General features: G+C 40.6%; 2 protein-coding genes, 1 long non-coding RNA gene and 1 pseudogene across 7 annotated transcripts; 2 read left to right on the top strand and 2 right to left on the bottom strand.

Annotated features, from left to right (window-relative positions):
• Positions 1 to 1,707: 1,707 nt before the first annotated feature.
• On the bottom strand, positions 1,708 to 2,883 carry LOC135648902 (NAC domain-containing protein 90-like). The gene is made up of 3 exons (XM_065166912.1): positions 2,640 to 2,883; positions 2,251 to 2,546; positions 1,708 to 2,162 (listed from the first exon to the last, which is right to left on the bottom strand). The coding sequence occupies exons 1-3, from the start codon at positions 2,794 to 2,796 to the stop codon at positions 1,932 to 1,934; spliced, it is 684 nt and encodes a 227-aa protein (XP_065022984.1). The 5' UTR covers positions 2,797 to 2,883; the 3' UTR covers positions 1,708 to 1,931.
• A 2,525-nt stretch (positions 2,884 to 5,408) lies between these two features.
• LOC135649667 (uncharacterized) lies at positions 5,409 to 8,522 on the top strand. 2 transcript variants are annotated; one of them, XR_010501356.1, is made up of 6 exons: positions 5,409 to 5,615; positions 5,709 to 5,776; positions 5,885 to 5,987; positions 6,188 to 6,290; positions 7,291 to 7,344; positions 7,462 to 8,522. It is a non-coding gene; the product is annotated as an uncharacterized LOC135649667 (long non-coding RNA). The 2 variants fall into 2 exon arrangements; XR_010501357.1 differs by lacking the exon at positions 7,291 to 7,344 and having other exon boundaries at positions 5,411 to 5,615.
• LOC135650300 (small nucleolar RNA Z266) lies at positions 6,807 to 6,889 on the top strand (annotated as a pseudogene).
• Positions 7,747 to 10,826, bottom strand: LOC135649660 (pentatricopeptide repeat-containing protein At4g21065-like). Of its 4 annotated transcripts, none has more exons than XR_010501354.1 (2): positions 8,747 to 10,826; positions 7,747 to 8,312 (listed from the first exon to the last, which is right to left on the bottom strand). XR_010501354.1 is itself a non-coding variant. In XM_065168281.1 (2 exons), exons 1-2 carry the CDS (start codon positions 10,707 to 10,709, stop codon positions 8,309 to 8,311), a joined length of 1,890 nt encoding a protein of 629 aa, XP_065024353.1. In that variant the 5' UTR covers positions 10,710 to 10,826; the 3' UTR covers positions 7,747 to 8,308. The 4 variants fall into 4 exon arrangements, 2 of the variants coding, with proteins under 2 accessions (XP_065024353.1, XP_065024352.1); XR_010501353.1 differs by having other exon boundaries at positions 8,722 to 10,826; XM_065168281.1 differs by having other exon boundaries at positions 8,824 to 10,826.
• Positions 10,827 to 23,312: the final 12,486 nt, after the last annotated feature.

The raw sequence follows: 23,312 nt of genomic DNA on the forward strand, positions 1-23,312 counted from the left end.
GTCATACGAAGATTATGTATCAGATGATGATTGATCATTATATGTCAGGTGATGATTAATCGACGATATCCTCTTTATCAAATTTCACATTAGATATAGACTTAGCATCAATAACCAATAACTTACTTCATGACAATAACAATCGATGCATTAATACCGTTGACGCGAGCACTCGCCCATTTGAGATTCTCTGAAACAAAAATTTCTCCCGTTTAACACATCATCCGATTCTTTTCTCTCATTTCAATAATCCGATTGATTTATAATTTAAAATATTAATACCATAAATATACTTTATATCAAATCAGATATGGACCTTTTATGACCTTACCACGCAGTGCAGAGAATGAATCGAGAAGGATCACATCAACATTCCGGTGGCTTCTGATCACGTCAATATTATCCATAGAAATTTCAAGGAAACGACAAAACCACTCTCAATCAGTAAGCCAACTGCCTCATGTAGATAAGATTCTCTTGTTGGGTGCAGTGTCGAGCCATTCGCTGAAGGCTTTGGCTAAGGAGACTCGCAGTCGCACTCAGCGGTCGAGAGTCGCGCACGCGAATTAGAACGTCCCATCTTCCTTCTCTTTCGCCACATCGGAGCTCCACCGTCTTTTCCCTTTCTTCTCCCTTCTCACCGATGCCGAGCTTTCTTAGCACTGTTGACAGTGATAGAGGTGTTGAAATGTACAGACACCATAGTTTTCCTAATCAACCGACGCAAACTGCAATAGACTTGCAAGTTGGATCCAAAACAGCACCTGTTCGTGTAAACATCTTTATGCCGTGATCTCGGGGTCGACACGGCTCGTTTCGGATCCGAATGGCGGAGATCCTGTTGAAGGTCTCTCGAGGTTGCTGACGAGGGTGGCAGAGCGGATCGGGTAGCGTCGGGACTCGTCGGGACGTCCCGCGGGGAAGGGTCCCTCTCCACAGTATTGACGAGGAAGTGGTTCGGTCTTCGTACCTGCACACAGGTCGGGTCGGAACTCGGCCCGACCCCTCCGACGATCAAGTCAGTGGATGGTGAAGGGGGTCTCTTTAGCTAAGTTGTCTCTCCCCCCTTTTCGTTTAGCATGGCAGACTCGTACTCCTGATAGCGTCTGACACTGGCGTTGGCATAATGTGAAGGATCGAACCGGAGCAGGTCGTTAATGCGCCTCGGCTGACGTTCCGGTTCGTTTGACCAGGTGCTGTCGGGTCAATCGAGACATGAGGCGTCATTTAGGGCAGCTAACGTCAGCCCGAGTCTTGCCGCCATTATTATCCTCATCAGCACCCATTTTTTCCTTCTTTTTTCAACCAAATGGGTCAACCACATGTGCTTACGTGCATAAACCGAGTCCGCATATAGCAGTTATATCCGGTGAGCTTTGACCTTCTGTTGGAGCCAACCAGAATCCAACCCCAGGTGGTGTGATCCGACACAAAAGGGAGTTCCACGTATCTCCGCTACTCGCCAATGGGAGATGATGTGCAGCATATGATGGAAGGGACTGACGTTCGATTAACTTGTACTTTCTCATTAGAACAACGATGATGGGATCGTGTTATCAAACGGAACAATTAAAATGTGTGTGATCGATCCTTTTGCATGTTTTACTCGTAATCATATGTGACTATAATTTCAAATAACTCTTTATCTCTATAATAAATAAAGAAACAAACAAACATAATCCTAAGCTACACTGCACATAAAAGGTATTATATTCTACAAATATGATCGGTGATATGATTCAATTATTAGATCAAATCATATGTTACAACCAACGAACTCGAGTATTAATATAGACTCCATCCTTTATTCGCCCCTATTCTACATAATGTTAACAAACTATAGCCGTGATTACGACAATACGATAGATAATTCCCAACAACTGTCATCTTCGGAGCAAGTGCTGCCACGAGTACCACTCCTCGACGCCCATCTATGTCAGGTCATCTTCTCGTCGAGGCACCGGACGCCGAGAGCCATTCCCATCAGATGAAGAGCTGTGATGAGATGAAGACCTCGTTGCTGAAGCCGGAACGGGACTCGAGCGCGGCACCTCAGCCGTTCTTCGTTCATCAGTCACAGCAGCAGCAGCAGGGCGTCGATCGAACGATCTGACGGACTCTGATCTGGTGTACACGCGACACAAGCTAACTTCCCCACGGAGCTGCAAATAAAGACGAAGACGAGGACGCAGATGCTTGCTGCACTTGGAGAATCCTCATCAAACGTGATATAACGAAGGTGATGATTACCTTTGCAGCTGCACTTGAGATGACGCCGGTGGCCCCTTCCTCGAGCGCTCTATACTCGTTCATCTTCCACTTCGTCTTTGTGCAAGCGAGAGGACTTCCTTGGTAGAACACCATGGTCCTCTTCACGCCTATGGCCCGGTTCTCGGACGAGTACACGAGGCTGGGCGAACCGGTGCCCTTCCAGTAGCCCGACGGCGTGGTGCGAGTCGGCCGCCCCCCATTGGCCTCTCGCTCCTGCCTCGGACAGAAGAAGAACCATTGCTCTCCGTCTCGCCCGCACGCCTCTCCCGATATTGCTGCACGAGATCAAACAAGGCGCTATTCCATTGAAGAGGACATGCATGTATCTGCAACACACGATGAAGCGGGACAGAGGATGTTGTGCTCACGTGGAAGCTGCCATGGATCGCAGCAGTATACATCGGCCACAGGGATGACCCGTTCCATGTCTTCTCTTCTGTTGTTGAGCTTGTTTTGAAGATAGAAACCGATCAACTCTTCTTCCGTCGGATAGAACCGGAACCCTAGCGGGACGGTGCTCGTCATCTCTTCGCCGATCAACCTGAGCTCTGGAACTCTTCGCTGCTTGCGGGGGCTTTTGATGCTTCCCAGAATGAAAGAAGGTTTTCTTCGCTTCACCACAAGGGCTTGTGTGGATCATTTATACATTGCAGGGTTTGGGTGCGTGAAGAGAAGAAAAGGTAGAATGGTGGGGCAAGTGATGTGGAATTCAAATAGCACGGTGGAACTTTGTGGAACTTGAGCTGATGAGGACCAGATGACAAAGTCAATCACTTCAAAATTCTCCTCCCGTAGGGTCCAGTGTTCAGACACGAATGCTATAGTGGTATATTTCAGACAAGAATGCTGTAGTGGTATATGGTATATTGTATATATCGTACAAGATACAATATTGTTCTTATATATTTTTGAGAGAAACAAAACTGTAGGAAGTCAATTGTTCTTCTTTATATTTCCCCTTCTTTTACTCGGGGAGTAGTATTTGTTCTCTTGGATATCATATGCACGTAAATAATTTTTTGTATAAAGTATGCTGTACTGTAAATTCGAGCAATCCCTAAGCAGTTGTTCTAACATGAGACTCGTTGATTTTTCCACGCGCAGGTAGTCAATGACCAGTCTTTAGTGAAATTATCTGCAATCAAATGGGGGCATTTTCCTCTGCCTGTCATAGGTGCGGGACAAAGGAACCAACCTTTCTCTCCGTAAGCGCGTGATATGTTAGTAGTAGACTGATGGTTTGTAGGGAGACAACGTCGTTCCTCCATCGGAAGATTCAAAAGTGGGTACGTGCAGGCCCCCCCTTACCTTTCAAGCAGCAAATGCTGTGACGCCATTAGTAACTTTAAATTAAAGTTAAAGTTTAGTTTGCCTAATCTGTTATCATCTCTATACAAATTTACTCGATCCAAATCATCATATCGTAATGCTCCAATTATCTGGCTCATCTTTTCCTCTGTTTTCGAGACCCATGATGAAAAGGAATTCGACAATAAGCGTGTAGCGTGCATATGCACACACACGCGCCCTATCTTTTACTCAGCTGGTAGCCACCTTATATCACACGTGATGTTATTCTAGTCAAAATAGCGTAAATATCTTAAAGCAGTGAGAAATAACACAGATCGATTCAGGAACGACTGTATCTTGAATCGACATAGTCCGACTCAAAAGTGATTCAGCCCGACTCTTAGGCGATGATCCGAGAGTGAGCCGTTGGACTTTGGGAAGAAGAGGTGTACAGATGATGATCCGAAGGTGAGCCATTGTGCTGGGGTTACCGACTGAGTCAACCGAGGGAGAAGTGGGGTGATAGTTTACATCATGCTGGTAAGAGCATGAACTCGTTGAGTGAGACTGAAGAATGCTTTTGATGGGAGGAGCAAGGGGCTTATCTCTAGTCTAAGGGGGGAGAGTCCTGGATCGTTGAGTAGGTGTTAGTAGGGCCCTGGTGCTTGGGTTGAGGCAGAGACATCATTCTGTTGAAATGGGATACGTGTCTTCTCTTCCCGAGGGGGCTTAGGGCCGGAGATAACATCTCTTTGCTTGAATATTCATTGGAAGGAGTAACAGAAGGATGTGTCGCAACATTCAACCCTCCTTCTAGTACAGGAATGATAGTGTCATGAGTACTGTCGACTAATAAGTTGGTACAGTTAGTTAACTGTCGATGTGGGAGGCTTGATGAGGTGAGATTGCATGGGCTACCTAGTCATAAATCGTTCTGTTGGTGTGGACTCAGTTTGAAATGGTTGGGTAGACGAATTGAGATCTTCCTAGTTGCAAAGTTCCTCCCTAGGGGCTAGATCGTCCGGATGTCTTCGGACGATCGACGATTCTACATGACAGGTTAGTGCCGGGGGTTGCCCGGCACGACCCCTCTGATGCTTAAATTAGCGAAGAAGAGAAGACAACATTGTAAACCGTATGATTGAGTTAGTATGTAGAGAGCCCCCCTTCAGCATGAGCTGATGAGTTCCTTTTTATACCCGATACCTGGGCTTCTTATTGGTTGGCCTGGAATAAGATCAAGTTAATCACATGATCTTTTTAATCTCCGATCTTGATAAGATAGAATGGTTATTGAATATGATGGTTATTACCAATCATTAATACATGGCACATCGGGACATACTATGATGTCATTTTGGGGCTAATGACTTTTGGGCCTGCTTAAACGTCGACCTAACTAACATGGGACAAAATCGTCCCTATCAATTATAATGTAATTGAAAAAAATAATTACATAATAATATACTTCATTCTATTTTGTAGTTGTACAAAATAAACTTTATATTGCTTTCATTTTGGACTCGAGCAGAACTAAATAATACATATGTAAAGGGTTTTTGCCAAATCAAGCGGATAGTTAAGATGGAAAGGAGGAGTGGGATCGACGGTTGGTGATCCTCTCATCAGAGCCACCTTACGTGTTCGGATTTGTGGGACGTGTATCTCTGGTCGGGTCCGCAAACTTGCGCGACTCTGGCGGGTTTGGGTCCTCTTCGGCTTGAACCCGTACCCGATCCCTCGCTCCTGGTTGGAGCAACAATCCAACTCGAATTCGGATCTCGTGCGAAAAAAAGGTCCGAAAAGCAGGGGCAATTTGGACAGTTCATTGATCGATCAAGGAATGGAAACCCTGGAAGCCGACAACGGTCTTCGAAACGGTCGCAAAAGGAGGGGGGCGATGGCGGGGTTTTCTAGTCGCAGAGAGGAAGAAAGCGGCGCTGGGTTGAGTAGGGAGAGCGCGTGAAGGATGCAGATCTTCGTGAAGACCCTCACGGGAAAGACCATAACCCTAGAGGTCGAGAGCAGCGACACGATCGACAACGTCTAGGAGGGTGCTCATCTTCCGATCCATCTCTTCTTCTCCTTCAGTCCAATCGGATACTCTTTTATCGTCTTATTTCTTATTTTTAATGTGACATTTTTAGGGATTCCGCCGAATCAGCAGAGGCTGATCTTTCCAGGGAAGCAGCTCGAGGAAGGAACATCCAAAAAGGTTTAAATTTTACGATCTTGTTGCTTCTTTTTCATCTGGACTTGGGACTTTTAGGATTTTTGGCATAAGAATGACGCGAGATTTGTCGTTTGTTCTGGTGTTCTCCAGAGTCGACGCTGCATCTTGTGCTGAGGCTGAGGGGAGGAATCCTCGAGCCTTCTCTTATGGCTCTTGCCGGGAAGTACAACCAGGAAGAGATGAGCTGCAGAAAGTACGCCTGGATTTTCCACTCTTATGGATTCCATTGCTTGATTGTGGTTATGAATTGTTTTTTGATTGAAGATCGAAACAAAATTTGAACTTGTCGATCGACGGCTTCGATCGAGTACGATGGAACCGTGGGTCCAAAAAATCGAGTCTACTTAACTTTGTCAGCTGCCTTGTCTATATATTTGCAGTTGATTTTGACAGGTGGAACGTGTTCTTGGATCATCTGTTGGCCATCAGAAGTAAGAATGACACAAGTGATTCCAAAGTCCCGCAGTGTTTATAGAAGACACAGTCTCATTCCATAGTAAGAATTTCTTAAATGATAATAGCTTCTCTTTCTAACATATCAAAACGGCTCTACTTGTGTACTTTGTTCTATTACTTACTCGATTTCTTGATCTATTATTATGCACTTTCTCTTTAGAATATTGTTTGTTAAATAGCTTCTTATCTAACTTGTAGTTGTGTTACCTATTGTCTACTTTGACAGAGCTTCTTTATCATGTCTGTCAGCCATTTCGAGTAGATCATTTAGTTATAGTTAGCAACACTGCACCAGATATCTTTTTATTTTATTTTATTTTATTGAGGTTTATCATCTTGTTTTTGCTCTTTTGGTTTTTCTGAATTTTTTTCCTGCACATTGTGGTTTGTGGCTCTGAAACTTGGAGCTGTTAAACTTGAAAATCTGAATGTCTTTGTCTGAGAACAAAATCAATCACTTTTTTTTTTTTTTAACTTAGTCTTTTACAGATAATTATTTAATTTTTATTATTTTCTGTGTTGTTTTATTATCAAATTTATTGTGAAATTGCCTGGGAGGGATGATGAATCGATTAGATGTGCTAAGAAATTCTCTTTCTAATGAGCTAAACCTTCGAGGCATGATAAAAATTCTGACCTGTTTATGGCAATTGTGGGTTGTTCTTTTTTGGTTGATCTCTTTGTTCTTAATATACAAACTCCAATAAGTTGCTGCTAGCATCACTATACTTTGTTCAGGAATCTGTTAAGGTGCAGATTCACAGTAGAGCCCAGCATTTAGATGCATTTCTGCTGTCAAATAAATTGACCTTGATTTTGTGCTCCTTGATGAATCTGCAAACCTGCTTGACCTGTAGTGATATCAGCTTTGCAAATTATTTTTATGCTTTCATTGATTTTGTTCTAAGGATGAAAGCACATCCTTTGAAACAATTTCAGTTAACCTTTTTAGATGCATGCTTGAGAACTACCTAATTCTATACGGCTAATGGCGTATGATATAATTAGTGACAACTCCTTTATTGAATTTCTGCAACCAGAAATTGCTGAACAGGATTTTCTTCAAAAGGTTTTATTGGTCAATTGTTGTACGGGTAAGACTTGTGTATCCATTTTGTTGTATGATGCTTTTTTGCGTCTATGTTGTTTCGTGATGATGTTGCCCAGGAGGTGATGTTACTAATCGTTTGTTGCCTTGCCCATTTCCACAGGTGTTATGCACGGTAGCATCCAAAGGTCTCTGTTTCAAGATTTAACGTTGCATGCACGTTTAGCCTATATGACACAGTTCGTCAGGAGACAAGAAACAATCCGTGTGTGTGTGTGAATTCTTTGGCATCGTCGAGTCTTTTCCCGTGTGACTGTGTGTGTGTACACAATATTGTTGACCCAAGAAACAATCCGGCTAGCTAGATTAGTCGCAGCAGCAGATGATATGCAATATTGTTGACCCAAGAAACAATCTGGCCAGCTAGATTAGTCGCAGCAGCAGATGATACGCAATATTGTTGACCCAAGAAAAAATCTGGCTAGCTAGATTAGTCGCAGCAGATGTTACGCAATATTGTTGACCCAAGAAACAATCGACACTCATGACCCAGTGGTCTCCGAAGGGGAAAGAGTAACACAATTCTTCCACAAAAGGCTCGTGCCAGAGAGACGTACTTGCAACACCAGCTTCGATCTTCCGACCGGTGGCAACATCGGTCGTGAATGCTGTAGCAATTGTGCTCTCTCATCATTGCCATAGATTGCACTTCCAAAAGCAGAAATGGCACTGCAGGGCTTCGACCGCAGAGCATAGATCCCTTGGGGAACAAAATCATGTCGCCTCTTCATACTGTCCATGAATCCGACTTCGAGATAGCCTTTGACGATGAATGATAGCTCAGGTGAGCAGGGTTGGTGTAAAGAATTCTGCCGAGACGCTTTGCCCCGAGAATTCTGCCATGGTGGCTTCACACACTCGAATGCCAGCAACGGTAGTGAATCGGCGGCTGCCGCTGACAGAAGTGGTGCTTTCCGGAAGGATGAGATCAGTCTGAGATGATGTTGGTGTCACCTGTGAAGGCAAAACATTGTAAGAATATTTAGATGATCAAGACTAGCAGAGTTGACAGGTCAACATGCACTGATAAATCAGACAAACTATGCATTGCAGTCTGTGCTAATGTACTTTTAAAACCCATAATGCTAGAATTTAGATTCCCTTCTAATGTAGTAAATATATCAGACATTTCAGCAAATAAAATGTTTGTTTAATCTTGCTTTACACGCATGATATATTACAGAAAAATAAATTCACTCAATGGCCTAAAAGGTGCTGACTCTCATCTGGTGAAAAGAGAAAAACAAGTTTGTAACATCTTCATAAAACACTTTCACTTCTGTTTAAGACACCAAGTGATCTCTTTCTTTCTGTTCAGTAAGGAATACAAGATCCAAATTGGGGCATAACAAATGATACGTACCTTAGCAATAAAAGATTTGTATTACCTTACGTTGTCACATGCTCATCATCAAAAACTGAACCAGAAAATGAATTTACCGATATCGCAGGTTCAGTTGATCACCAGTAATCTCCGCAAGAACAAGATCCTCCTCCGTTGAAGTGGTGAAACCTATGCGCATCCCGAACTATAATCTCCCGATGCATGACAGATGATGCCAGCTTGATAAATGTGTGGCAGTCTCCACAGACTCTGAGGTTCTTAGTTATCCTTAGTGTTGTGCTCTCCGGTGTTGCAAATAGACCGAACGCAATCGCTAATTTCTCGCTGTGGGTGTACAAAAAGCCCGCTTTAAGTTCCTCATCTATGTCATGAAGCACAAAGTTTGTATCAGGAACATAACCAGCCGACTCCAACTTCTCGATCAACACCTTCAATGTCTCATAGATCTCCTTTGATCGTGGATGGGATTTGTCACCAACTCCGAAGCGATGAGTCTCGTTATTAATCTCGATCCATGTCCAGCCAGGTTTCTTCCTCAAACTCCTGCTGGCCATCAAATCCCTTACCTCGGCTACATCTTCCCACCTACCAGCATTGGCATATATATTGGAGAGCAAAACGTAATACCCAGAATTTCTTGGACGCAACTCAAGAAGAGATATTGCAGCCTTCTCTGCTAAAACTGCATCGCCATGAATCCTACAAGCTCCCAAAAGTGCACCCCAAAAGCCTTCGTCTTTTTCTAGTGTCATCTTCTCAGACAACTCAAGGGCCTCATATAGCTTACCTGCTCGTCCAAGAAGATCCACCATACATGTATAGTGTTTCACATCAGGTTTGATCGAGTAGTCTTTCTCCATCAAATGGAAAAACTGCCTACCCTCATCAACTAAGCCTGCATGGCTACAAGCTGACAAGATGGAAACAAAGGTAATCCTATTGGGCCGAATGCCGCTCTGCAACATGAGGGGAAACAGGTCGAGGGCTTCCCTGCCACGACCATGAATCCCATAAGCCGAGATCATTGAATTCCAACTGATGACATTCCTATCCTTCATCCGATCAAAGATCACCCTGGCATCATCGGCGCTGCCACACTTTGCATACATATCGATCAGTGCCGTTCCCAAGATTACATTCAATGAGAAATTCCAGCTCGATATGTAATCATGGATCATCTTAGCTTTATGCATCACCCCCAGCTTCGCACAAGCAAAAGCGACAGTCACTGTGGCTATCTTATCAGGAACAACACCTTCCCCCCTCATCCTATCGAACAACGCTAGCGACTCCTCTGGGTTTCCGCACTCTGCATAACCAGACATCATGACCGTCCAAGTCACCATATGCCTCTTTGGCATCCTATCGAACACCTTCCGAGCATCGTCAACATCACCACACCTCGCGTACATATCAACGAGAGATGCCGAGACAGAGAGATCCGACTGCAGCCCAGCCTTGAAAACAAGATGGTGGATCTCGACACCCAGTCGAAGAGACACCGTATCCCGGCACGCCCTCAGGACGAAAGGCAGAGTGAAGTTATCTATCCGCAAGCCCGAGCGAACAAAATCCCGGAAAGTTTGCAGGCAATTGGCATAATACCCAACCTTCACAAACCCGCCTACGATCACACTCCAAGACACGTTGTCGCGTTCCTTCATCCGAGAAAACAGAGCGTACGCGTCGGCTAATGCCCCATGCTGCGCGTAGATGTACACGTGTTTGTTTGCTACCCCGAGGTCGTCGATCATCGCGGCAGTGGTCGCCAAAGCGTGAACCTTCTTGATCTCTGCCGGAGATCGACATCGCACGAGGGCCGAGACGAAAGATCTTGGATGGAGGGGGGCGGGAGAGAAGGGGGTCTCTTGCGCCGCGGATTCGGTAGCCGGAAGAAAGGGGTCGAGGACGGCGGATAAGGAAGCGGCAGAGGAGGAAGAAGAAAAGAGGGATTTTTTCGCTTCCAGGGAAATGATGGAGAAGGCTGAGCGTTTGCCCTCCAACATGTCGGTAATGGCCGCTGGAGGAGCAGCCGGAGGCCGGGTAAGCACGGTGAGACATTACACGAATTACGTGACGGCTCTGAACACGATCCCACCCAACCTCCCGCCTGGAGTCGAGCCGCAACCCGTCTTTTGGCGTTCGTAATCGTGACTTACATCATGTCAAGTCGTTCCATCCGAGAGAAGTTTTCGAGGCACGAAGCCTTACCTTTACGCACTGAGGAATTCCACGTGGAGCGAGATGGTTAGTTAGCGCACTTCTCTGCTGGGAAGGTAGACGAATGGGGAGATAAACCCGGGTGTCGAGTGGCTGTCATTTTCTCGTCGCTGTAACTTTTGGTTTCTTTTAAGGTTTAGTGCGAGAGAAGGGATCCCAATGGCTTTGTTGGTGGCCGAGATGGGAGGAAAGACCAAGGGACCAGCACGGAAGCTCTTCCCACTCTTCTTCTTCTTCTCCCTCCTATTGGTTTTGTATGAGATGCAGTCCCTTGACACAAAGGGCTCAGGTATTAGTCTCATGTCATTCGATTCCTGCTGTTGTTTCTGTTAGGATCGGAGCGGCACTAAGAGGGGGGGTGAATTAGTGCAGCGGATTAAAACTTCGATTTTAATCAAAATCTTTCGTACGTTAAGAACGAAACTTGAGAAATTTAACTTGAAGGCGTGTTCTTAAAGTTGCGCAGCAAGAGCAATAAGGAACTAAAGCAGTAAGAAGATTTGCAGTAATGTAAATGACAATAATAAAAAGCAAACCAGAGATTACGCCGATTTTTAGAGTGGTTCGGTCAAATGACCTACTCCACTTGCGAGGCCCCTCTTCGATGAGGCTCCCACCTTCCACTAGCAAGTCTCTTGAAATGGAAGGGTAAACACCCCTCTTACAACCTTTTACAAGCAGCTCAACCTCTTACAAATTTTCAATAAGAAAGAAGGAGGAGAACTCTCTAGCAAATTGAAAACAAGACTTGCTAAGACTTTCTAAGACTTTTCTCTCAATCAAAATGCTTCTCAAAAGTTGTAACCTCAGCTGAGATTTGAGGGGTATTTATAGGCCTCAAGAGGATTCAAATTTTGGGCTCCAAAATTTGAATTCTCTTAGGGTTCCCGGTGCTGGCGGTTCCACCGCCCAGCCAAGCGGTGCCACCGCCCAGCGCTCGGGTGCTGGACGGTGCAACCGCCCAGCCAAGGAGGTGTCACCGCCCAGCCAGGCGGTTCCACCGCCTGGCTTTCCGATTCATTGGTTTGGCTTATTTTTCGCCCAAACCAAATTTGACTTTGGGCCCAGTTGGCCCCTAACCAGGATATAGGATTATCTCTTAATCCTAATCCTAATTACAGGTGAACTACATAAAAAAAAACATCCTAAGCAAGTTTTTTAACCGCGAACGTCGAGTCTTGTTCCGGCGAGCTTTCCGACGAACTTCTTCCGACGGACTCCCTGCAAGCTCCCAATCTTTGTGATGACTTTAACGAGTAGCCGAGCCTTCTTGGTGATCTCCGCGAGCCTCCGACGATTTCTTCGGCGAACTTCCGACACGTTCCCGATTTCTTCTCGGACGGTTCCGGCAGCATCTCCGATGATTCTTCGGTCTCTTAAACGTCCATCGAGCTCGACTCCGGTATCCTTGCTTTATGTTTTCTGGTTATCGTAGTTAATCCTGCACACTTAACTCAATAATATGGATTAGATCAAATAACCCATCAATTGATTTTATCATCAAAATCCGAGATTCAACAATCTCCCCCTTTTTGATGATGACAATCAATTGATGACGGAGTTAAACGTAACTCCCCCTATCTATATGCCATATTATGAGAAGATAAAACACTTGAATTTCATCATTGAATTCAAGTATAAACCTATAAGCTCTAACCGTAGAACTTATCGTTATTCTCATTAAGCATAATGTAAATGCGAAACTTTGATGAAAATCATAAGTTAAATGATACGGGACGAGTTTTGCCACGATAGAAGATAAAGATTTTCAATATAAATTTCATGATACCAATCTTGTGATATTTTCAGGGATTTGCAAGTTATATAAGACATTCATATCACAAATTCATATTAGCCATGCTATCGTTCTGGTGTAAGTCATCACTTCTCCCCCTTTGTCATCAACAAAAAGAGACAAGCCAGCTAATTGATGATCATAGAAAAAGGTTTAGCATTTTTCAAAGTTCTTCATTCAAATTTTCCAGAAATAGTTTGTCCAAAAGACATCATCATCTATGCAGATTAAGACAGTAGTTATCTAAAGGAAAGATCAGTTATCGTACAATCGATGACAAACATGAACTTGTTTTTGAACAGCAAACAGGACAGAATAAAAAGATACATCAATTTAATCCTTAGGAGGTAATCCACAGTGCTGATACATGATATCTATTTTTTCATTCATCTGTCGTAGTGTCTTCAAAATTTCAACTTGTTGATTCTGAATTTGTTCTTGCTGTGATTTGATCTGAGATAGCTCCGCCATAATGATATCTTCAGAGGAGGAAACAGGAGCTGAAGGTGCTGCTCCAAAGGGACTAGGAGGAGGAGATTCATTTCCCATAAGAATTGGTGTTTCGGGTTGTTCTATTTGTGTAGGAATTGGATCCGTTCTTCTAGGCTGCCTAACCCATATGCCATTGCTAAAAGTGCACCTAAGTTTTTTTAGCAGGTTTTTATTTATTATGTTATATCGATCATTTTGAATAGATTCTTCATTGGGTGGAATGCAAATGTCATAGGCATGAAGAATTCTAGTGATTAACCTCCCATATGGCAATATAGTATCCTTAGTCATAATTTCCTGCATGTGTTGGCGAATCAAGTACCCGAAACAATTATGCTGACCGGTCATAATCCAATACATGGTTCCTATCTCTAACTGACTTACTTCGTCAAGATGAAATTGTTTGGGGAATATGATGCTCGTGATAATGTGATGAAGAATTTTAGAGTTGAAAGGCATTAAGTGTTCACAGCTCTTGGGTAGGAAGTCAAGGTTTGGATTTGCAAAAATTGTTTTCACGGCTTCGGAATAGGTTGCTCCTATTTTTTTGACGTCCCATTTACCTTTAAAATAGCAGCCCCTATCTTTTTCAGTTATGCCAATTAGCTCACAAATGGTGCTGTCAAAAATTCTAATGGGTGTTCCTAGAATGTAAGTGCTTAGGCTATCATTGTCTTCATATAGGTTGGTATAGAACAATCTCACTAACCGTGGATAGATTGGTTCATCTATTTGTAGTAGAGGTAGAGCTTCTAGTTGAGCAAACCATTTAATTGGATCTAAGTCTTCTAGTTCATCCAAATCAATGTATTTTCCCTTATGGACACATCGTATTTCAAATTTTGGAAAGCTAAGGGCTACCTCTTTTGATCTAAAAAGGTCATGGTTATATGAATCTCCTTGAATCCTTATTCCTTTTGATCTCTTTGGAGCCATTTTCTAGACAGGATGATGATACCAATTGTTAAAAATAAGCAAGAGAAAGAGAAAAGAAAGGAGGGATTTCAAGAGTTACCTCGTGGAGATTATGTTGAGAGATGGAAGGCTTGGACCACCAAGAATCCTTCTCCAATGTGTCTAAGAGTTAGAATGAGGGTTAGAAGAAATTGGGAGTGGGTTTTGAGAACTCTCTCTTCGGGTTGGGGGCGGTGTCACCGCCGGCCCTAACCCTTTGGGTTAATAAGGGTTGCTCGGTCGGTGCCACCGCCAAACCGAGCGGTGTCACCGCCTGGCGCCCGAGCGCTCAGGCGGTGCAACCGCCAAATCTGGCGGTGCCACCGCTGGCATCCCGTGGAGGAAAAAAAATTTTCTTCCTCACCCTCCCCTTTTTTTGTTTGCTTCCCTCAAGATAATAGATTATACTTTAATGGATCATTTTGAATTGAAGAAGAAATCAAATCCATAAAGGAAAGGAAAAGAACGAGTCATTTTTCGTGAAGCTCATTTTAGGGACAATTTAACATGCCTAATTCCCTTCTAATGAATTCAAATTGATCTTCGTTCAGAGCTTTTGTGAATATATCTGCTAATTGATGCTTTGTGTCAATGAATTCTAGAACAACATTATTGTTAAGGACATGATCGCGTATGAAATGATGCCTAACGTCGATGTGCTTAGTTCTAGAATGCTGAATTGGATTTTTAGTAAGACATATGGCACTAGTATTATCACATTTTATGGGAATATTTTTAAAGTGAATTCCATAGTCTTCTAATGTATTCTTCATCCAAATGACTTGTGCACAACATGCACTTGCAGCTATGTATTCGGCTTCTGCCGTAGATAGTGCAACTGAATTTTGTTTCTTGGAAGTCCAAGAAACAAGTGCATGTCCTAAAAATTGGCATGTTCCGGATGTACTTTTTCTATCTATTCTGCATCCGCCAAAATCGGCATCCGCATAGGCTATTAAATCAAAATTTTCAGATTTTGGATACCACAATCCTAAATTTGAAGTTCCTTTAAGATACCTAAATATTCTTTTAACACTTTTAAGATGAGATAATTTAGGATTAGATTGAAACCTAGCGCAAAGTCCTACACTAAACATAATATCCGGTCTAGTCGCAGTGAGGTAGAGTAGACTACCTATCATTCCCCTATATGTTTTTTGATCGAAACTTTCACCATTTTCATCCATATCTAACTTAGTCGCAGTACTCATAGGGGTGTTTATTGCTTTTGAATTATCCATGTTAAATCGTTTTAACAATTCTAATGTGTATTTAGATTGGTTAATAAATATACCATCCTTAAGTTGTTTGATTTGTAATCCTAAAAAGAAAGTTAATTCACCCATTAAACTCATTTCAAATTCAAGACTCATACATTTGGCAAATGATTCACATAGTGATTCATCCGAAGAGCCAAACACAATATCATCAACATAAATTTGCACAATAAGAAAATTATTTTCAAAATGTTTAATAAACAATGTAGTATCAACCTTGCCTTTGGTAAAATTATTTAAAATAAGAAAGGAACTAAGCCTTTCATACCAAGCTCTAGGAGCTTGTTTTAAGCCATAGAGAGCTTTAGTCAATTTGAATACATGATTAGGAAGAAGAGAATTTTCAAATCCGGGAGGTTGTTCGACAAATACTTCTTCGGAAATAAAACCATTCAAGAAAGCACTTTTAACATCCATTTGAAATAGTTTAAAATTATTACTACTAGCATAGGCAAGGAGCATCCTTATGGCTTCTAATCGAGCCACGGGAGCGAAGGTTTCTTCGTAATCGATACCTTCTTCTTGGTTAAAACCTTTGGCCACTAATCTAGCCTTGTTTCTAACCACAATACTATTTTTGTCTTGCTTGTTTCTAAAGACCCACTTAGTACCTATGACTAAGTGGTCACTTGGTCTAGGAACAAGCTTCCATACCTCATTCCTCTCAAATTGGTTCAATTCTTCTTGCATTGCAATGATCCAAAAATCATCTTTTAAGGCTTCGTCAATGCATTTAGGTTCAATTTGAGAAAGGAAGGCGGCGTTAGCACAAAAATTTTTGAAAGAAGAACGAGTTTGAACCCCTTTTGATGTATCTCCTATAATTTGCTCTTTTGGATGAGCATCTACATACTTCCATTCTTTTGGTAAAGAAATTTCGGAAGAAGATGCATTCAAATGGCTATTTTGAGGAGAGGGTTCATTTAAATTCAAATTATCAAAACCAAGATCATCATCAAAATCATTTTTCTTTAAATCGGAAATTTCATTAAAAACTACATGAATAGACTCTTCAATTACTAAAGTTCTTTTATTAAAAACCCGAAAAGCTTTAGAAACGGAAGAGTAACCAAGAAAGATGCCTTCATCGGATTTAGCATCAAATTTTCCTAAAGCATCCCTTTCATTTAAAATAAAGCATTTACAACCAAAAACTTTAAAATAGGAGATGTTTGGTTTTTTGTTATTCCATAATTCATAGGGAGTTTTGGATAAGGATGGTCTTATTAGGACTCTATTCATGATGTAGCAAGCCGTATTTACAGCTTCGGCCCAAAAGTACTTAGGTAAACTTTGTTCATTCAACATAGTTCTTGCCATTTCTTGTAGGTTTCTATTTTTCCTTTCAACTACTCCATTTTGTTGAGGATTTCTTGGAGTTGAGAAGTTGTGATTGTACCCATTACTTTCGCAAAAATTTTGAAATTCACGGTTTTGGAATTCACCACCGTGATCACTCCGAATTGATGAAATCATGAAGCCTTTTTCGTTTTGAGTGAGTTTACAAAATTTAGAGAAACACTTGAAGCAATCACTTTTGTGAGCTAAGAAATAGGTCCAAGTATATCTAGAGTAGTCATCCACAATCACAAAAGCATATTTGCTTCCACCTAGACTTGTTGTATCAATTGGTCCAAATAAGTCCAAATGGATCAATTGTAATGGTCTAGTAGTGCTAATTTGATTTTTTGGTTTGAAGCTTGTTTTTATTTGTTTGCCTAGTTGACATGCATCGCATACTTTGTCCTTAATAAACTTTAAATTTGGAATTCCTCGTACTAATTCTTGAGATGAGATCTTAGATATTGTTTTCATGCTTGCATGGCCTAATCTCCTATGCCAAAGCCAAGCATCATCATTTACGACGGAGAAGCACATTTCATTACTTAGTTCATCAAGATTGATGGTATAGACATTATTTTGTTTTAAAGCAATCATAGTCATGTTATGATTTGGTTTTTCAATAATGCACATATTTGATTCAAATCTAACGATGTAACCTTTATCGCATAGTTGACTAATACTCAAGAGATTATGTTTCAATCCATCAACTAGTAAGACATCATCAATGGAAAAATTAAATTTGTTACCAATAGTTCCCTTGCCAATGATTTTGCCCTTGTTGTTGTCTCCGAAGGTAACGTACCCTTCTTCTTTGCTAGTGAGCATAGAGAAATGAGATGGATCTCCAGTCATATGTCTTGAGCATCCACTATCGAGATACCATCTCTTGCTCCTAGCTTGTGGGTTTGTCTACAAAAGAGGATGATTTTTAGGTACCCATTTGATTTTGGGTGCCTCAAAAATTGACCCACTAACTTTGTTATTTATGATTGAATTCTTTATAGTTCCTTTAGGAACCCATATTAATTTTTGTGAACTAATCTTCCTAAATGGGCATTTGTAGGCAATATGTCCGGATTTGCAACAAAAGTTGCATTTCATATAAGAGGAAACATGTAATGTAGGTCCTTTTATGAAAGTGGTAGGATTTTGATGCAATCCTTTTACAAATCCAATTCCATTTCTATTTGCGATGTGACCCTTGTGTGCAAGGATCATATCTAATCCTTTGCTACCAACCTTAAACTTGTTTAAGGTTTCCTTAAGAAGCAAATTTTCATTTTTTATTGCTTCTAAGTGCTCACACTTAGAGCATGGAGGAGTTTGAATATTATCAAACTTATCTTGTAGCAAAGCATGCTCTTTCTTTAAGATACTTAACTTCTTGCTAACAGTTCTACATTCATCAAATAATTCATGAAAAGCGATAGAGAGTTCTTCAAAAGATAAATCTTCATTAAGTAAATCACATACCTCTTCTCCTAAAGCCATTAGCGCGTAATGAGCAACTTGCTCGGTGTTGAACTCCTCTTCTTCGGATGTGCTTGAATCATCCCACGTTGCCTTGAACGCCTTCTTCTTTGATGTCCTCTTTTTGGCTTGAGGACAATCGTTCTTGTAGTGTCCCGGTTTTTTGCATTCATAGCAAATCACTTGGTCCTTCTTTTGTTCAAATTTATTTTTTGTATTATTTTTAAATCTGTTCTTTCTTAAATATTTTTTAAACTTTTGAGTCAAAAGTGCAATGTCATTGTCACTGTCCTCATCACTTGATGTTCCTTTCAAGTGGTCTTCTTGTGATTTGAGTGCCATATCCTTCCTGTTCTTTGGAAGGGGGTTCTCGAGCTCGTCATGAGCTTGACATGTCATTTCGTAGGTCATTAGAGACCCAATGAGTTCTTCAAGAGGGAATGCTTTAAGGTCTTTGGCCTCTTGAATGGCCGTAACTTTTGGATCCCAACTTTTAGGGAGGGATCTTAAGATTTTAGTTACTAGTTCAAAGTTAGTAAAATCTTTACCAAGAGCTTTGAGTCCATTGATGACATCCGTAAACCGGGTGTACATGTCTCCAATGGACTCACTTGGTTTCATTCGGAAAAGTTCGTAAGAGTGCACAAGGATGTTGATTTTGGACTCTTTCACTCGGCTAGTGCCTTCATGAGTGACCTCAAGAGTTCTCCAAATATCAAAAGCCGAATCACACATTGAAACACGATTAAATTCGTTTTTGTCTAGTGCACAAAACAAGGCATTCATAGCCTTTGCATTTAAAGCAAAAACCTTCTTCTCCGATTCATTCCATTCGCTCATCGGAAGAGAAGATTTTTGAAATCCATTCTCGACAATAGACCAAAGCTCAAAGTCCATAGAAATAAGGAAGATTCTCATGCGAGTCTTCCAATATGTGTAATCCGACCCATTAAACAAAGGTGGTCGTGCAATAGAATGGCCCTCTTGCATGCCGGAGTAAGTCATCTCTCTTGGGTATTAAACCAAATATGAGAGATAACCTAGCTCTGATACCACTTGTTAGGATCGGAGCGGCACTAAGAGGGGGGGGTGAATTAGTGCAGCGGATTAAAACTTCGATTTTAATCAAAATCTTTCGTACGTTAAGAACGAAACTTGAGAAATTTAACTTGAAGGCGTGTTCTTAAAGTTGCGCAGCAAGAGCAATAAGGAACTAAAGCAGTAAGAAGATTTGCAGTAATGTAAATGACAATAATAAAAAGCAAACCAGAGATTACGCCGATTTTTAGAGTGGTTCGGTCAAATGACCTACTCCACTTGCGAGGCCCCTCTTCGATGAGGCTCCCACCTTCCACTAGCAAGTCTCTTGAAATGGAAGGGTAAACACCCCTCTTACAACCTTTTACAAGTAGCTCAACCTCTTACAAATTTTCAATAAGAAAGAAGGAGGAGAACTCTCTAGCAAATTGAAAACAAGACTTGCTAAGACTTTCTAAGACTTTTCTCTCAATCAAAATGCTTCTCAAAAGTTGTAACCTCAGCTGAGATTTGAGGGGTATTTATAGGCCTCAAGAGGATTCAAATTTTGGGCTCCAAAATTTGAATTCTCTTAGGGTTCCCGGTGCTGGCGGTTCCACCGCCCAGCCAGGCGGTGCCACCGCCCAGCGCTCGGGTGCTGGACGGTGCAACCGCCCAGCCAAGGAGGTGTCACCGCCCAGCCAGGCGGTTCCACCGCCTGGCTTTCCGATTCATTGGTTTGGCTTATTTTTCGCCCAAACCAAATTTGACTTTGGGCCCAGTTGGCCCCTAACCAGGATATAGGATTATCTCTTAATCCTAATCCTAATTACAGGTGAACTACATAAAAAAAAACATCCTAAGCAAGTTTTTTAATCGCGAACGTCGAGTCTTGTTCCGGCGAGCTTTCCGACGAACTTCTTCCGACGGACTCCCTGCAAGCTCCCAATCTTTGTGATGACTTTAACGAGTAGCCGAGCCTTCTTGGTGATCTCCGCGAGCCTCCGACGATTTCTTCGGCGAACTTCCGACATGTTCCCGATTTCTTCTCGGACGGTTCCGGCAGCATCTCCGATGATTCTTCGGTCTCTTAAACGTCCATCGAGCTCGACTCCGGTATCCTTGCTTTATGTTTTCTGGTTATCGTAGTTAATCCTGCACACTTAACTCAATAATATGGATTAGATCAAATAACCCATCAATTGATTTTATCATCAAAATCCGAGATTCAACAGTTTCTGTGTAAAATTACTTTAATACAGTCCCCAAAGAGCTTCACTTGCAAAACCGAGCCTTATCAACCTCCGTGACCCATTTGCTGCTTCCGTCTGCTACCATACTTGTTCAGTGGTCAACACAGCAGCAGCAGCAATAACAAGTAGTGGCACATCATCCAGTGGTGGTGGCGGACACGGCGGTTCATCGTCCGGCAGCGCCGGCGGCGGAGACTCAGGTAGCAGTGATTCTGGTTCAGGTTATGGATCTGCAACATATCACCCCAGGAACGATGGTGGGTATCATCACAATCGTAGGAAGAATGGTGGAAGCAGCTGCGGTGTTTCCCTCCACACCATGCTTGCTGCTATTGCGTTCTTAGCTGCTGCTCTGACTCCTGCGGATAGATGTTAATCTCTCATGGCATACGGATCCAAAGTGGTTGGCGTGTGCAGGGTTCCTCATTACTATCTATATATATATATATATATATATATATATATATATATATATATGTGATGTTGTGTGAAGGTGAATGAGAAGAAAAGCTGATAAGAATAAATACGAAGAATAAGCACCACATTTGAATCGATGCTACGAATGAGATTCTACGCTGACGACTCTTAACAATGAATGTCAACATCTCTTGTTGTCACCTATAACAAGCGTGGAGGAGATGCTACGTCGCCGACTCTGATTGCTGTGATCATTGAAAGAATACGAGCTGTTTGTGTTAAAAGATTAATTCAAATAGTTAGGATTAAATAAAAATTTAGATTTAAATAAATCGATGACGGTGAAAGATTTATTGGGATATGAATGATTTTTTTAATATTATTTTTTTTTAAAAAAATTATATTTTACTTTTTAATCAATATAAATAAGTGTTTTTGGATCAATCCAAATCAGATTGAAAGTACTCTTAGTTTATTCTACTATTTTCTTCTCTTTTTCTTTAAAATTTTTAAGAAAAGTCAATAGTGTGATATCATTCAAATAATATCAATAGGAGTACTTTGATTAAAAAAGTAAATCCCTTAAAAAAAAAGAAAATGATAAATATTGGAGTAGGTGTTTCTATTCAACTTCTTCGTAATTATCAATTTTGGGCCATTAAGATGAAAACTCTATTTATTTCACATGGATTATGAAATTTGGTAGAAGATGATTTTTGTTAAATTTGATCAACAGGATCCTAATATTGCAAAAGATAAGAGAAATAAGATGAATAAGAATATATAGAAATATGTAAGAGCCCTCTACGTGCTACAACAAGCAATAGATTATCTTTTATTTCTCTTAATCATGATGGCATCAACATCAACAGAAGCATGCAAAATATTAAAAAATATATTTGGAGGCATAAATAAGATAAAAATTTCAAAACTTCAAATTATTTAACGAGAATTAGAAACTGAAAGATTCTGATTCTGATTTCTTCTTAAAAGTTTCTTTTATTGTGAATCAAATAAGATCTTATGGTAAAAATAAGAACAAACTATAGTAAAAATAGTTTTACAAAGTTTACTTCCAAAATTTGATATGATTTCTACTAATATAAAAAAACAAAAGATACAAATATATTGTCTATTAATGAATTAATGGGCTCCCTCTTAGTTCATGAATAAAAAGTAAATAGATCTTCATATAAATTTCAGAACATATTAAAATAGATCAGAAGAAGAAGAATCAAAAAGAAAAATTCAGAAATCAAATCTCAAGGAAGAGATCAAAATGACAAAGGACGTGGCCAATCAAATAAGGGTTAAAGGAACTCGAACTAAGGTAACAAAGAAACTCGTCGATGTTTTTGTTGAAAAAAAAAATTTGTTAGTACAAAAATAAAAATCTAAATATTTCTCTCTCCTCTTATCATAAAAAATATAGTCATCTTGAAAGCAATTGTTGGAACAAAAGTCAAACAAATTATTATGAGAAAAATAAAAATAAAAAAATGAAGAAAATATTTTTTTATAGTATCTGATGAAGAATATTCTAGATCTGTTTGGATTTTGGATAGTGGATGTAACAATTATATGACAGAGGATAAAAGTTTATTCCAAACACTTGATGATCTAGTCAGATCTATAGTACAAATGAAAAATGATGATAAGGTTCAATTGAAAAGAAAAGAAATAATTACTGTGAATATCAAATTTGATAAAAAATTTATTCTTGATGTGATGTTTATTTTTGGTTTAAAATAAAATCTCATTAGTATAGGGCAACCAATGAGAAAAGGATATTACGATGAAAAATACTTGATTTATGATAAAAAAAAATTAATAAAAATTGTGAAGATGATAAAAAATAAAGTGTTTCCCTTATTATTTTCAGATTTCTCTTTACATGCTACTATTACTGATAAATCGATATTATGACATAAAAGTTATGATTATTTGAATTTTTTTTGTCTATATAAACTATCTCGTATAATGAAACCTTCACAATTCAAAATGATAAAATGTCTGACTAAAATGGATGAAAGTTCTGATGAGAACGACGAGGAGCCACAATTAAAGAAGCAAAAAGTTCTGGATTCTATTCCATCCATCCATCGTTAATAAACCTATTACGAAGGCTACCAAAAAGGAGATCAGCAGTAGTAAGTAGTAATGAATATGAGGATGACAGCTTTAAAAAAAAATTCTAATGATGAACATTCAAAAGGACATCAAGCTAAGAAGTTTTAAACATCAAAAGTTAATAGTAGTTTTGACAAGTCTTCTAAAGGAAGTGAAGATAAGCAATCACTAAAGACTCCAAAGAAGATTAAAGATGCAAAAATGTTGAATACAGCACCGAAGATCAATTTGTCGACATCT

The sequence above is a fragment of the Musa acuminata genome, chromosome BXJ3-9, assembly GCF_036884655.1.
Source record: "Musa acuminata AAA Group cultivar baxijiao chromosome BXJ3-9, Cavendish_Baxijiao_AAA, whole genome shotgun sequence".
NCBI classification, from domain to species: Eukaryota; Viridiplantae; Streptophyta; class Magnoliopsida; order Zingiberales; family Musaceae; genus Musa; species Musa acuminata.

Coding starts and splice junctions, on each gene's coding strand:
- LOC135648902 (XM_065166912.1), bottom strand. CDS start 2,796: ATGACGAGCACCGTCCCGCTAGGGTTCCGGTTCTATCCGACGGAAGAA. Junction 2,547..2,639: donor CGATCCATGGCAGCTTCCAC/GTGAGCACAACA, acceptor GATCTCGTGCAG/CAATATCGGGAGAGGCGTGC. Junction 2,163..2,250: donor TCTCAAGTGCAGCTGCAAAG/GTAATCATCACC, acceptor CTTTATTTGCAG/CTCCGTGGGGAAGTTAGCTT.
- LOC135649660 (XM_065168281.1), bottom strand. CDS start 10,709: ATGTTGGAGGGCAAACGCTCAGCCTTCTCCATCATTTCCCTGGAAGCG.